Source organism: Budorcas taxicolor, chromosome 5 (assembly GCF_023091745.1).
Source record: "Budorcas taxicolor isolate Tak-1 chromosome 5, Takin1.1, whole genome shotgun sequence".
Taxonomy (NCBI): Eukaryota; Metazoa; Chordata; class Mammalia; order Artiodactyla; family Bovidae; genus Budorcas; species Budorcas taxicolor.
Genome location: NC_068914.1, coordinates 120657388 through 120673983, shown reverse-complemented (window position 1 = coordinate 120673983; position 16596 = coordinate 120657388). Strand labels below are relative to the sequence as shown.

Sequence of the window (16596 nt, the reverse complement as noted above, 5' to 3'; positions counted from 1 at the left end):
AAAAAATAAGTAATGGTGTTTGTCTGAGGAGGCAGAAAAATGTTTTATAGAAAAGATAAACTTTATCTTTGGTGTTAGATGATTAGGAGATTAAGCATTTAATGGGAAGATAATGGAAAATGTTTCCCAGGAAATAAAATTGAATAAAGCCTTGACTATATGAAATTACCTATAACATCTAAGGAAAGCAAGTATTTTGTAGTTTGCTTGTACTTTGATGTATGTTGGTGGAAAAATGTGAAGTAAGACTATAAAGAAGCTTGTAGACAGACCCAGAAAGGTTGCATATGCTGTAACTGAGGAAGGTGTCTTCTATTTTTGCTTTATTTTCCCAGCAAGTGTTCCCCTCCCTCTTGTTACTTTAACAAACCTTGTTGTCATCGTTGCCATGAAGCAAGTATCTGATCCAGGTCTGGCCAAGCCAGGGGGACAGAGGCTCAAATGATATGTATGCACTTTTCAGAAGCAGGGCCAGGGTTAAATCTTCCCTGAGACTGACATTTGAAGAAAGAAGTGTACTTTTTCTGCTGGGTGGCCTGTGGTTTAGGGATCTGCTATGTGGAGAAGGCTTGTTTGCATTTTTAGAGAATGAGCCCAGTAGTCTTCAAAGAAGAGTAAGCAGAGATGGGACATACAGACATATCTTGTTTTATTGTGCTTTGCTTTTTTGAGTTTTATAGATATTACAATTATTTTTTGACAAATTGAAGGTTTGTGGCAACTCTGTGTTGTTAGATGATGGTTAGCATTTTTTAGTAATTAAATATTTCTTTTAATCTTTATTTGTTTATTCTATGCCATGTACAGCACGTGGGATCTTAGTTCCCCAACCAGGGATGGAACCTGGGCCATCTGCATTGGGAGCATGAATCTTAACCACTGGAATGCCAGGGACATCCCAGTAGTAAAGTATTTTTAAATTAAGGTATGTATACTGATTTTTTAAAGACATACTGCCATTGCATATTGAACAGACTGTAGTATAATACAAACATACTTATGTATGCACTTGGGAAACAAAAAAATTTGCATGACTTGCTTCACTGCAATATTCACTTTATTGCAGTGGTGTGGAACTGAATTTACAATATATCTGAGGTATGCTTGTCAACAGGAGACTGAGTCTTAGAGATGCTGAATTTCTGCCCCAGTCCTTGAGGCCATGGTTCCTGGTGTATTTCTTTCACTTCCACAAGTGGCTATCAACATCTCAGCCACAGGAGTCACTTGGTTTAAGGAAGTTTGGAAGTCCCAGCCATGGCAATCAGAGAAGAAAAAGAAATATAAGGAATCCAGATTGGAAAAGAAGTAAAATGGTCACTTTCGCAGATGACATGATACTACACATAGAAAATCCTAAAGATGCCATCAGAAAATTACTATAGCTAAATCAATGAATTTCGTAAAGTCACAGGATACAGAATTATTACACAGAAATCTCTTGCATTTCCATAAACTAACAACAAAAAATCAGAAGGAGAAACTAAGGAAACAATCCTGTTCATCAATGCAACAGAAAGAATAGAATACCTAGGAATAAAACCTACCTAAGGAGACAAAAGACGTGTATGGAGAAAACTATAAGATACTGATGAACAAAATCAAAGATGATATAAACAGATGGAGAGATGTATCATGTTCTTGGATTTGAAGAATCAATATTGTAAAAATGACTATACTACCCAAAGCAATCTACAGATTTAATGCAATCCCCATAAAATTGCCAATGGCATTTTTCACAGAACTAGAAAACATTTTTTTTTTTTACAATTTGTATGGAAACACAAGAGACCCCGAATAGCCAAAATAATCTTGAGAAGAAAAATGGAGCTAGAGGAATCACATTCCCTGACTTCAGACTTTACTACAAAGCTACAGTAATCAAGACAGCATGATACTGGCAAAAAAGCAGAAATACAGATCAATGGAATAGGATAAAGCCCAGAGATAAACCCACACACCTGTGGTCACCTTATCTTTAACAAAGAGGGCAAAAATATACAATGGAGAAAAGACAGCGTCTTCAATAAGTGGTGCTGGGAAAACTGGACAGCTACATGTAAAAGAATGAAATTACAACACTTCCTAATACCATACCAAAAATAAACTCAAAATGGATTAAAGACCTAAATCAAAGGCCAGACACTATAAAACTCTTAGAAGAAAACAGGCAGAATACTCTTCGACATAAATTGAGCAAGATCCTTTCTGATCCACTTCCTACAGTAATAAAAATAAACAAGTGGGACCTAATTAAACTCAAAAGCTTTAGCAGAGCAAAGGCAGTCATAAACAAGATGAAAAGATAACCCTCAGACTAGGAGAAAGTATCTGCAAACAAAGCAACTGACAAAGCATTAATCTTCAAAATACAAAAGCTCCTCAAGCAGCTCAAAATCAAAAAAACAAACAAGCAAATAAAAAAATGGGTAGACGACTTAGACATTTCTCCAAAGAAGACATACAGATGGCCAGCAAGCACACGGAAAGATGCTCAACACTGCTCATTATTTGAGAAATGCAAATCAAAACTACAATGAAGTATCACCTCACATTGGTCAGAATGGCTATCATCAAAAAATTTGCAAACAATAAATGCTGGAGAGGGTGTGGAGAAAAGGGAACCCTCGTGTACTGTTGGTGGGAATGTAAATTGATACAGCTATTATAGGAAACAGTATGGAGGTTCCTTAAAAAACAAAAAACACCATATGACCTTGCAATCCCACTACTAGGCATATACCCTCAGAAAACCATGACTGAAAAAAACACATGTACCCCAATGTTCACTGCAGGATTGTTTACAATAGCCAGGACACGGAAGCAATCTAAATGTCCACTGACAGATGAATGGATAAAAAGATATGGTACATAGACATAGTGGAATATTACTCCACCACAAAAAGGAATGAAACTGGATCATTTGCAAGGATGTGGATGAACCTAGAGTCTGTCATACAAAGTGAAGTAAGTCAGAAAGAGAAAAACAATATCACATATTAATGTATATATATGGAATCTAGAAAAATGGTACTGATGAACCTGTTTACAGGGCAGGAATAGAGACAGAGATGTAGAGAATGGATTTGCGGACACAGTAGGGGAAGGAGAGGGTGGTATGAATTGAGAGAGTAGCACTGAGATATATACATTGCCATATTCACACTATCTGTAAAACAGATAGCTAGTGGGAAGCTGCTATATAGAGCACAGGGAGCTCAGCTCGGTGCTGTGATGACCTAGGGGGTGTGAAGGTGATTCACGTTGTGATACTGCAGAAACTAACAGAACATTGTAAGGCAATTGTACTCTAATTAAAATAAATAAGCAAAAACATGTAAAAAAGGAAGTTTGAATTGTGTACCTGTCATGTACACAATGAAGTGAAACAGTCCTAACCTAATCTGCCACACTAAGAACTCTGCTGCACATGGTAAGGCAATGGGAGCTATAGAAAAATTTGCTGTAACATATTTCATTGCATTCTAGTTTATTTGCTCATCTGTATCCCCTGCTAGATTCTAGGTTTCTTAAGAATTTTCTCATTCATCTTTGAAAAACTCTCAGTGGCTAACATAATCCTTCATAAAAACTTGGTATTTGATATGTATTACTCTGTGATTATGGGTTTTCCAGGTGGAGCTAGTGGTAAAGAATCTGCCTGCTACTGTAGAAGACACACAAGGTGTGGGTTCAATTCCTGGAATGGGAAGATCCCCTGGAGGAGGAAATGGCAACCCACTCCACAGCTCTTGCCTGGGAAATCCCATGGACAGAGGAGCCTGGAAGGCTACAGTCCATGGGGCCACAAAGAACTGGACACGACTGAGCACATGTGCATGCACACACACAGTGTGATTAATTATGGAGATAAGATAAAACATCTTACCATAATAAATTCCCTCCGTTATCATCCAAACAGATTCCCTCAAAATGTGAACTGTGAAACTAGAGAAAAGATCAAAAGGCAGAGTATATCCCAGCTTCTTCTGGGCTGCCTAATTTTGGTTACATATCTATTTGGTTTCTTTTAATCTTTAGACATAAAGGACAATGATTATTTTCAAATATATGTAAGAAAGCCTGAGACACACACTGTGAGAGGAGTTAAGACTAACATTTCCTCTTCCTGCATGCATTTCTATTTCCTCCTGGTTTAGCTGGCACCTGACAGTCCAGGGGAGAAAACACTTCAAGCACCTTTTTCATCCCAATATTTAGAAATGCTGATCAAACTAACTTCTTTTGTAGCTATTCTTGTGGCAAGATAATCTATCCCTTTATGTTTTGTTGCCTATTTAAAAACACCAGGTTCAAAACTATTTTTTTTTAACCACATCATTAAATTCATATTTTTGTCAACTGAAAAACAGCATGTAGCCTGACTTAAATCCTGTGAGATAGGGAATTGCAGTCTGCACGGACTTGTAGGTGTTTGGATTGGATTTCCAGTTTACCTATCGGAAATGATACGCTCTCTCTCCTGAGCTACTGTGGGTAGCTTCTGGAATCAAACATGTCAGGAAAAACAATACTCTTTTCTGTATTGTGCTTCTAGTACTTAGAGTGATCTTTATGATTTTTACCTGTATTTCCAGGTAATTGGGTAGAGTTTAAGACAGATCTGGATGCAGTATCTAGAGTCCACAGAGAAAATGTTGAGGGAGATTAGAGTGGCATTACCTTAGGCATCCTGTGACGTTGTAGAATATATCAAAATCAAGCAAGCCATTTGCTTTGGGGTAGTCTCCTTCTGGCCACCCCGAAAAGGGGATGATGATGTTCTCAGTGAGGATAAGCAAGGCTTCTGTTATCATGAGATTCTTAAGTTTGTCATTAGAGGACAAATTCCACAGCAAACCTAGAAAAGTAAAGGGTACCATCAAAACAGTGCAGGGCTAGGTCAAAATGACTGCTGAAAAGGTCAGTTAAGACCATCACCCTTAGATCCATGGCTGGTTATAAAAAAAACAAAGAACAAAAAACAAGGTGGGGGAGATGGTCCTTTTCACAAGGGAAAGAACCTGTTTAGACTTCGTTAGATGCCAATGGAAGCTGTCCCATAAGAGCAATTAAAATAAATATAAAACAAAGAGAACTTAAAATGTGAAACTATACTTATTTAAATTAATCAATAACATAAATGAATGCCAAAAATTGTTATTACTATTGTCTTAAAAGATCCTACCACAAAGCTGACCTCATTAGGATAATAAATCTTGGGCTCATCAACAGGAAAGCTTGAAATGATCCTACTGTAATTAAGAGTTCAACATTTTAAGACTCATATTTTTCTCCCTTAGATACATATCTAAGAATATCTCTGCCTGCCTCCTGCTTCCCTACTACCCACAACTCCCACCAGACATTCACTTTCCGATAACAGCAGGAAAAACCTGTAGAAAGCCTTTGCCTATGCCTGTCAAGAGTAGGCTGATCAATATCACCAATGAAGATTTATTAACTCCTACCCAATGGTAAACTTTATGTCCTCCCAGAATTTATGCTGGCTCTGCTGCTGCTGCTAAGTCGCTTCAGTTGTGTTCGACTCTGTGTGACCCCATAGATGGCAGCCCACCAGGCTCCTCTGTCCCTGGGATTCACTAGGCAAGAATACTGGAATGGGTTGCCATTTCCTTCTCCAATGCATGCATGCATGCTAAGTTGCTTCAGTTGTGTCTGACTCTGTGTGACCCCGTGGACAGCAGCCCACCAGGCTCCCTTTTCCACAGGATTCTCTAGGCAAGAATACTGGAGTGGGCTGCCATTTCCTTCTCTGATGCTAGCACTACCTCATCTTATATTACAGTTTGGCAGAGAAGGAGAGATAAGAGTATTTACTCTACTTGCCAACTTGCAGGGGCTAAGCATTGGTCTAAGACTGGTACCACATTTACTCACTTAACTTTCCTGTCCTCTTGAATCCCCTCAACCCCCAATTAAAAAGAAAGGCCGTATCAGCCAATTCAGGAAGAAATTAAGATAACAGAATACTGTACTTCGCAGGACATCCACAGGGACTGAAGCTGAGTATTGAGAGAGAATACAAAGTTGCATGTATTTACATTTAGGATTTGTTTTTCTCACAAATTTGGTGCTCAAATAACTCTGATTCAGTGGAAGGACTATATACCTACTGCTTGCTATTCCAGTGACTCCCAGCAGGTGTCAAGTTCCTGTGCCATCATTCATTCTTCAGTAAATTACTATAACTCACCATCATCCAAGAAAGCGGAAAGAGAGAGGGGACAGAAAGAGAATTTTCTTCCTATTCATGCCCCACTGCCCAATCAGTAATTCTTACTTCTAAAATTTATTGCTTTGTCTGCATGAAGAACAGAGAAGCATAGATATACAGGGCAGTCCACTTTATGAATAAAGCAAACATGTTGGTCTCAGCTAAATTATGTGGTGATATTACCTCCCCTAATATTAATGACAGAAATACTAGTCTGTGATTAAAGCTTAGTAGTTAATCAACCATACTTGTATCTGGCCCTTCAATTAGAGCATTCTAGGCCTGATGTAGTCTTTTGAGGCTTAAACAGTTTACTTAGCTGTTTACTTAGCAGTTTACTTAGCTGTTTTTTATTTAAATCACCAAATATCCACCACAGCTTACACCTAGCTTCCATTAGACAAAGCAATGTGGGGTCTAGTGTTTTGTGAGGACCAGAATTCTGGCTGATGAGGTCTCTTCCTGATTAAACTTGCATTTGGGGTTAGCAGTGTCACTCAGCCACAGGCTTTGCAACACAATGACTTCATTGGTCACACCTCATATTAAGAGGCCCCGGAAAGGGAGAGACAGAATAAAATTCCAGAGAACTCCTAAGGTGGCTGAAAACAACTGAAAGGCAGATCTGAGGTTGAGTTTTGGTTACTAAGCTACAAAAGAAAGCTGAAGAGAAAAGAGAGAAAAGGAAAATAAAAGCTTCCTGTTCTAAATAAGCAAACAAATTAACAGTCTCTGCCTGCCAGAAGCTTCAAAATGTGAAGCATAATGGCATTTCCTCTCTTTAAAAAGGACCACACAGAGCACTCAAAGGAAAAGTATACCTTACAATAAAACCAGAGAGGATTAATTTGAACAAAGGGAATGGAATTTTCTTCCAACAGTCAATGTCCTTTGTAGTTTGGCATGCTATATTATTACTACAGAAGTATATGGTTTGGAGAGTTTCAGTATAATTTTTGAATTCTTAACGTAAGATATTGTACAGAAATGTTATGCTTGCCAAATTTATGTATGATACAAAGCTAGGAAAGAGCTTAAATGTTCACTAGAGATTCAGGATTGTACATCCTTACACACACCATCACACACATACATACAAAATCAGTAAATGACCAATTACCAATTGGGAAAAGGTATATGACAATACAGGACAAAGGTTAACTACCATTGATATAAAAAGTTCTTATAAATCTTTAAAAATTAAATTATTAGTAGAAAAATTAACCCAAAGCTCAGTCGTGTCTGACTCTTTGCGACCCCATGGAATTCTTCAGGCCAGAGTACAGGAGTGGGTAGCCTTTCTCTTCTCCAGGGGATCTTCCCAACCCAGTTATCGAACCCAGGTCTCCTGCATTGCAGGCGGATTCATTACCAGTTGAGCCACAAGGGAAGCCCAACCCAAAGTGAAAAGTGTCTAATACATATAAGAATGCAGGCTCTCTAGTAACTTAAAAAAATGCATTGTTTAACAACTACATATCATTTTCTGTGGCTACAGGAGGCAAAACCAGAGCAATGAGTGGAAATTCCGAGGAAGATTTTGGCTCAGTGAAAGTATAAACTTCTAAAAGAACTTTGAAGAAAACAGAAAGATCTGCTTGTAAGATCCAGCCTTATCACTGGAGCCAACAAAAATGAGTTCATCTTTTATGAAAATATCAACAAGGTGCTTTATCTCAAAACTAGAGTATTAGAAGAGAATAGCAGCAGCAGCAGCAGCAGTGGCAAATTATAATCACGTACTCTTGGGCCACACCTGCAATTTTTTTTAGGCATACTCCTAAAAAATTTGACTAAGCCTGACTCTCAGGATGGATTCCAGGAATTTACATTTTAAAAATGATTCACATTTTTGGCGTTGGGAAATTAATGGTTTAGATGACCTTGAATAGATGTCCCTTTCAATGATTACATTCTGTATTCCCTGATACTGCATTACATTTGGGGTTTAGATTTTCATTTGCTTTAACTTTCGGTCAGTTTATTCATAGTACCTTAATTTCTATTATTACAGTTCTTTATTGTAGGTGTACTGTCTGTAATTTTCTGTCACTAAGCTATCTTTCTAGCCAAAAATAAAGAACAGGATTCTGGTAAGGGGTATAATTTGAACAATTAGCAATTTTAAGTGAGAGAATGATAACTTGCATTATTGAGAAACTTATTGCCAACTGATATTTATAAAATATAGTTACTGAATAAAGGGATCTAATAGATATTAAACCCCAGCTTTATTAATATTGCCCTTAGGACCAGAAATAAAGTTAACCAAATCTGTATAATGTTAATAGCAAAATATAAATTTTATGATTAAATCTTTAAGGAGCAGCAGGAGGAAAAGTGATTCTTTTAAAATTTATATTTCAAAATGATCACAGAATAGGAGGAATGTGTTTCTGTAATTTCCCTTACATGGATCATTCCTTCTTTAACCTAACTTTTGTAAAACTTATCAGGAATATCATATTATAACATAGGTCATTTATTTGAAAATAAATCTCAAGAGAACAAAATTCAAGAAAGTAAAATGGTTGTCTGAGGAGGATTTACAAAAAGCTGAGAAAAGAAGAGAAGTGAAAGGCAAGAGAGGAAGGGAAAGATATATCCCACTGAATGCAGAGCTCCAAAGAATAGCAAGGAGAGATAAGAAAGCCTTCTTAAGTGGACAATGGAAAGAAATAGAGGAAAATATCAGAGATACCAAGGGAACATTTCATGCAAAGATAGGCAAAATAAAGAACAGAAATTTGAGGACCTAACTGAAGCAGAAGATATTAAGAAGAGGTGGCAAGAATACATGGAATGGTACAAAAAAGGTGTTAATGATCTGGATAACCAAGATGGTGTGGTCATCTCACCTAGAGCCAAACACCTTGGAGTGTGAAGTCAAGTAGGCCTTAGGAAGCATCACTACCAAAAAAGCTACTGGAGGTGATGGAGTATCAGCTGAACTATTCCTAATCCTAAAAGATGATGCTGTTAAAGTGCTGCCCTCAATATGCCAGCACATTTGGAAAATTCAGCAGTGGCCACAGGACTAGAAAAGGACAGTTTTCATTCCAATCCCAAAGAAGGGCAATGCCAAAGAATGTTCAAACTACTATACAAATGCACTTATTTCACATGTTATTAAGGTAATGCTCAAAATCCTTTAAGCCAGACTTTTAACTGTATGTGGACTGAGAATATCCAGATGTTCAAGCTGAATTTAGAAAAGGCAGAGGAACCAGAGATCAAATTGCCAACATCCATTGGATCACAGAAAAAGCAAGAATTCGAAAAACATCTTCTGCTTCATTGACTATGCCAAAGCCTCTGACTATGTGGATCACAACAAACTGTGGAAAATTCTTCAAGAGATGGGAATACCAGACCACCTTACCTGCCTCCTGAGAAACCTGTATGTAGATCAAGAAGTGCAGGAGTCCAGCCCCAGCGGATCCAGGGAAATTCGAAGGGAAAGACGGCGTAGGGGAGGAAAGCTTATTTATTTAGAAATATAAGATCAGATTAGGAAGAAATAGTGTAGTAGGAAAATTAAGTGGAGAAAAGAGGCTGAATAACTTGGTTTATGTGGAAAGCCAATAAAGTTCCAGACAAGGAGCTTGCACCATCTACGTTAGGCCACCGGCATCCTCTTGAATAGCGGGGGGTGCCCCACCTTGGGCTCCCTCTCTCGTGGATCTTAGAAGCCGGGGCAAGTAAGTAGACATGGTGAGCCTCCATGCCCCAGATGGGAATTCAGCCAGAAAACAGAGTAAAGAGGAGACACGGGGAAACCAGTCCTTCCAATGACTGTCCCAGCCTCTATTGTCTAGAAAGCCCTTTTATACCTTTTTGATTGTACATAGAGATCAATGGGTAATATAAAGTTATGCAGCGTCAGCAGCCCTGACTCTTATCAAAACCAGGCTTTCTCTCTGCATACCTAATTGTATACACAAGACTTAGGTGATTTACATCATCTTCTAGCCAGAGGGCAAATTAACATTTTACAGCCTTTTTTCTGATAAGGGTTTGTCAACCAGAAGACTTATTTGTGTTGATCTTCCCAAAGTCTGGTGCCACTCTCAGCACTAAATAAAGTTACATTCTTACATAGCAAGGACACAAGAAGAGTGCAGTGATATATAACAAAGAAAAGTAATTAACTCAAAAGTCTAGTGTTGCTAACATCAAAACTACTATATTCCTATTTCTATATCCCAATTACATTGATTAATATCCTTCAGGTGCCTAAAAGATAAAGAATATGGAGGCCTGGCAGCAGTCATTGAGTCAACAGTGAAAACCTGTCACCAAAATGATTTTTAGCTCTTAGAAAAATCTCTGTATCTTAAGATGCTTTAAGCTTTGTGCCTCTTGTGGTTGGGGGGCTGTAAACAATCCACAAATTGTAAAAGTCTCTAACTGTCAGGCAAGTTAGAGAGCCATCAGAGGGGTTTGAGCTGAGACACTCCTTTGGCAGGAGACTGTGAACTGAAGCCCTGAGTTAACTCTTCCAGAGAAAAGTGGTGGTGTGCAGGCAGACTCTGGTTTTTGGGGGGGTAGATATTCAGGAAAACTCAGGGGGAACCCCTGAAGCTAGATCACGCCTTTGTGTTTTGTCTGGCTTCCTTCCTCATGACCACTGCCACAGGTGGGATTCCTCACGCTGGCTCCCGGCAAAGAAGCAACAGTTAGAACTGAACATGGAATAATGGACTGGTTCCAAATTGGGAAAGGAGTATGTCAAGGCTGTATATGGTCACCCTGCTTATTTAAATTCTATGCAGAGTACATCATGTAAAATGCCAGGCTGGATGAATGACAAACTGGAATCAAGACTGCTGGGGAAAATATCAATAACCTCAAATATGCAGATGACACCACCCTAATGGTAGAAAGTGAAGAGGAACTCAAGGGCCTCTTGATGAAGGTGAAAGAGAGTGAAAAAGTTGGCTTAAAACTCAACATTCAGATAACTAAGATCATGGCGTCTGGTCCCATCAATTCATGGCAAATAGATGGGGAAAAAAAGGAAACAGTGACAGACTTATTTTCATGGGCTCCAAAATCACTGTGGCTTGTGACTGCAGCCATGAAATTAAAAGACACTCACTCCTTGGAAGAAAAGCTGTGACAAACCTAGACAGCATATTGAAAAGCAGAGACATCACTTTGCTGACAAAGTCAAAGCTATGGTTCTTTCAGTAGTCATGTAGGAATTTGAGAGTTGGACCATAAAGAAGTTTGTGTGCTGAAGAATTGATGCTTTCTACCTGTAGGACTGGAGAAGACTCTTGAGAGTCCCTTGGACAGCAAGGAGATCAAACTAGTCAATCCTAAAGGAAATCAACCCTGAATATTCACTGGAAGGACTGATGTTAAAACTGAAGCTCCAGTACCTGATGCGAAGAGCTGACTCATTGGAAAAGATTCTGATGCTGAGAAAGATTGAAGGCAAGAGGAGAAGGGGGCAACAGAGGATCAGATGGTTGGATGGGATCACCAACTCAATGGAGATGATTTTGAGCAAACTCCAGGAGATAGTCAATTGCTGCCAAAGGGAGCAACTTTGGACACTTTGATACAGCAAAACACTCAGATAATACTGGACTCACATCTAGGCTTTGTTGTTTTCCTAGCTGTGCAACATTGGGCAACTCATGTAACCCCCTGAGTCTTACACTAGTCATATGCAAAGAGTCAATAATACCATACGTTATGGAGCTGTCAGGAAGAACAGAGGTAAAAAATGGAAAGTTCAAGGTTATGGCTAGGCATAGATGTTAAGGAATCTGCCTATAATGCTGGAGACTTGGGTTTGATCCCTGGTTTGGGAATGATTCCCTTGACAAATGGAATGGCTACCCACTCCAGTATTGCCTGGAGAATTCTATGGACAGAAGAATCTGCTAAGCTATAGTCCATGGGATCGCAAACAGTCAGATATGACTGAGCCCATGATAGAGGCTCAATTAAAAAAAAAAAAGATGTTTACAAAACAGACAAGATTCATATATATGGCTACTCATTTTAGGTTTCTAAACAAAGATATAAACATGTCTAAATTAAGTTAACAATTTATTTTTGAGGCCCACAAAGCACTTATTTAGCACTTCTATTAATAGAGCTAAAGGAAGTTATTTAGCAGTGTGACTCACTCAGTCGTGTCCGACTCTTTAGGACCCCATGGAGAGTATCTCACCAGGCTTCTCTGTCCATGGAATTCTCCAGGCAAGAACACTGGAGTGGGTTGCCATTCCCTTCTCCAGGAGATCTTCCTGACTCAGGGTCCAAACCCAGGTCTCCTGCATTGCAGGCAGATTCTTTACCAACTGAGCCACCAGGGAAGCCTGTTATTTAGTAGGATTTGTATCAAACATTCAAGTATCAACTCAGTTAAATGAATATGTAGCGAGCACTTGCTGGTAGGGATGTTTGGCTTATACTAGAAACTCTGAAAACTGCACAAACTCCATTTCTCAGCTCTGTAGATTATCTAAAGAAGACTGAATGATATCTATTGCATGAATACCACAGAATATTCTCGGTCCTTAGTTTCCTTCTTTCTACACAAACGAAGAGGAAGTTCACAAACAACAGATTATTTCCTTTACAAACACTTCCTCCTAAGTTTTCTGGCTATCATGTACCCTAACCTTGATCACTTTATTACTGAAGATTCCTCTAGATGAACAGCAGCTTCTTTGCTCTACTAGTGATTTTCACTATGCTGGGAATAACTTTCATTCTCTTTCAAAACACTAGTCCAAAGTCTATACCTCTTTTAAGGTCCACAATGAGACATATCTCCTTCATGAAGTCCTTTCTGACTGTATGTATCTGATTCTCTTTTGTGTTCACTACTGTAGTTTAACGAAGAAAACGTTAGGTTCTAAACATGAGGTTTGTTTTTTTTGTGTGTGTGTGTTTTTTTTTTACGGCCAACCATTGTGTAATTGTTCATGCTTTAGTAGATGGAAAATAAAATTCACAACCTCTCTAGTCTGTGATGTGCCTTGCTTGACACTTGAAGGCTGCTCTCTAAATGTTGGCTGAATGAATGAATGAATGAATAAGTGAGATGACTCTTAATTTCTGAGGTACTTTAATATAAGTTATGGATATGCAAGGAAATCTCTCATAGGACATGACAGTGTGCTGGCAGGAGGGTAGTATGCTGCAACTCTCCATACAGTTTTATACATTTACAAAGCTTCATGTAGTTTTACAAAATTAAACTATATCAAGATAGAAAAATGTGATATTTTGAGATACAAATGGGTAGAGAAGATATAATGACAACATTTTTATAGGAAAAAAGACAACTGTTGTATAATAAAAGATAGCCGAAGTGCAACAGATATTCAGTTCAATTTAAACAATATTTATGGAGCACCTCTTTTAGATAAGTATGAACACTGTCAGCTATATCACTAAGAAAAACTTTTATATATTAAAAAGGGTTAACTTCTTTGGACTTACTTTATCTGTAAAACTGAGATTTAGTACCCAATACCTCAAAATACCTCAAAACTAAGGTTTTTGTGAGAATAAATTAAAAATTTCTACTACCTAGGACACTGAAGATACTTAAAAGTTTCCCCAAGATAATACTACTAATGATTATACTCAGTAATGGTTTCTTACATTCTTTGTAATGAGTTCAGGGAGCTTCAGCAGAGAGCTGATGAATCATTTTCAATGAGTTATTTTCTATCATATGCACTATTCCTTTAAACAAAATTAAGCCATGTTTCTCTATGCTTCAAGAATTATTAAAAGCATTACTTTATTTCTGATTATTTTAGTTTTCCAATCCACACACAGAAAAGAGATATTTATTTTTCCAAATCAGTATTTAAATAGAAATATGAAATGGAGAAATGAAAAACATATCTAGTCATGTTTTCTTTTTAGGAGGTCAAGGGACAGGGAAGTTAGGAAGCTGGTATTGACAGGGGTCCAGGTGATGAAAGGTGCATAGAATTAATTCAAACACATCTGGCTGGGGTGCACTATGCTACCCCTGTTAATAGTAAGCATTACCTGTTATTTGCTTCTTAGTCTCCAAGTCTCTGGTTTGCTTTAACACCTGGAGCAGCCGAGGTACTCCACTGAGTTCAGCTACCTCCAATTTATTGTCATTATCTTCAAACACCAAGTTTCTCAAGGCTCCACACACGGCTCGCTGGATATCTTCATTCTGAACTTTTAGGAGCTGTAGAAGCTTGGGGATGCCATGAAGCTGATAGACCTGGGAAGTAGATGCATACTTCAGATACTTATTAATTTTTATTTGATAGAAAGATATTCAATGTAATATGAATGAACAGATGAAGTTCACTGAATTTGCTGATAACTACCACCAATTAATGTGTGGTGCAACCTGACACTCCAGTGTACAACACACCCCCAGCTCTAAGGCAGTAACTCTCATCAGGGGCTCAGGATAAATCTGCGAAGTTAAGACTGAAACCTAGGAAAAAAACTGAAGGGCACAGTTAAGTGATAAAGGCTGAATAAATGATAGTTAAGTGGATGTGGTTGCTGTTTAGTCAGTCATGTCTAACTCTTTTGGGACCCCGTGGGACTGTAGCCCACCAGGGTCCTCTGTCCAAGGGATTTTCTAGGCAAGAATACTAGAGTGGGTTGCCATTTCCTTCTCCAGGGGATCTTCCGGACCCAGGGACTGAACCTGAGCCTCCTGTACCGTATGCCGATTCTTTACCACTGAGCCACCTGGGCAGCCCAGTTAAGGGGACAGAAAAGCCTTAATCACCATAAAGATGAAGAGAACTAGGAATCCAAGAAACATATTACATGAATTTGTTTTCCAGGACAGAGCTATACAGTCAATATATACAATAGAAATCACCTCCATCAGTAGTAGAAATAAAAATTCATTTTTCATTTACCATGGCAATTGTAGTAGCAATGCAAAACCAACCCTAAATGCAAGTTTTTGTTTTTGAGATATAAATGACATAACATTTATGTTAGTTTCAGGTGTAGAACATAATGATTCAATATCGGTATATAATAAGTCTATTACCACCACACATAATTGGACTTCCTTGGTGGCTCAATTGTTAAAGAATCCACCTGCAATGTGGAAGACCTGGGTTCAATGCCTGGGTTGGGAAGATCTCCTGGAGAAGGGAACTCCAGTATTCTGGCCTGGAGAATTCCATGGACAGAGAAGCCTGGCAGGCTACACAGTCCATGGGGTTGCAAAGAGATAGACACGACTGAGCAACTTTCACTTTCACCACACATAGTTACAAATTTTTTTTTCTTGTGATAAGAACTCTTAAGATCTATTTTCTTAGCAACTTTCTATTGTTACCATGCTGTATACTGCATTCCCATGACATTTATTTTATAATTAGAAGAATGCAAGCTATTTTTATAACCAATTGTTTTGGCTATTTAAAAACATTTAAATAAGTTATGCAAGCATTTTAAGTAAATAACATAACTTTATAATTTTTAATATGCTATTTAAAAAATATTTCTTCTATACAAATATGCAAGAAAGGGCATGCTATTGGAGAAGGAACCTGAAGGTAAGAACTAGGAAGAAAAAAGAAAAAAAGATGGCTTTGATTCTGAAACCTAAGGCTGTTTAAGAAGAGGCCAAATAATGACATTCTGAACAAGGTGACTTTGTGTTTTAAGCTGCAAATATTGAAAGAAATCAGCAGGTGGATGCAGTATTGCTGAAGAGAAAAGTTACAGACTGCAGGCTTGCTTTCTCAGAGGCTTCCACTAGCATTTGATTAAAACTTTTTAGTTGGTATGGACTTCCCTGGTGGCTCAGACGGTAAAGCGTCTGTCTACAAATGCGGGAGACCCAGGTTCGATCCCTGGGTTGGGAAGATCCCCTGGAGAAGGAAATGGCAATCCACTCCAGGACTATTGCCTGGAAAATCCCATGGACAGAGGAGCCTGGAAAATCCCAAGTACATAGGCTACAGCCCATGGGGTCGCAAAGAGTCGGACACGACTGAGCGACTTCACTTTTAGTTGGTAAGACCTTTCGGTAAGGATCTCAGTCATTTTTACTATCTTAATGCAGACATTTATAGGAATTAAGTTGCTGTGAATACATTTCCCCTTAGGATAAAGTTCATCACTTTATGAATGATGTCCTAACTGCACAACAGTTTCCAAACAGGAGAGACCTGCACACTTGGCTCAGTGGCGCATTTCACGTTTTCCATGTATCTGATAGGCAGATAAATGGAATTTAAGACACTGTCTTCCAGTCTTACATCTTCCTTTGTCAGGACTGGGGAGAGATTAGCAAGTCAGGAATAAAAGTCAAGGCTGTGAGATAATCTAGTAAAAATCATAACCACAATAATAAT

At 38.4% G+C, this 16596-nt stretch overlaps 1 protein-coding gene across 1 annotated transcript in view; it reads right to left on the bottom strand.

Moving 5' to 3' along the window:
* Window positions 1-16596, bottom strand: part of PKP2 (plakophilin 2) — a 90180-nt gene that overhangs the window by 26596 nt on the left and 46988 nt on the right. The window contains exons 5-6 of the mRNA XM_052640432.1: window positions 14273-14480; window positions 4684-4861 (exon numbers count right to left, since the gene is read on the bottom strand). Of these exons, the coding sequence (XP_052496392.1) occupies window positions 4684-4861; window positions 14273-14480 (386 nt within the window). The remainder of the gene's footprint in view (window positions 1-4683; window positions 4862-14272; window positions 14481-16596) is intronic.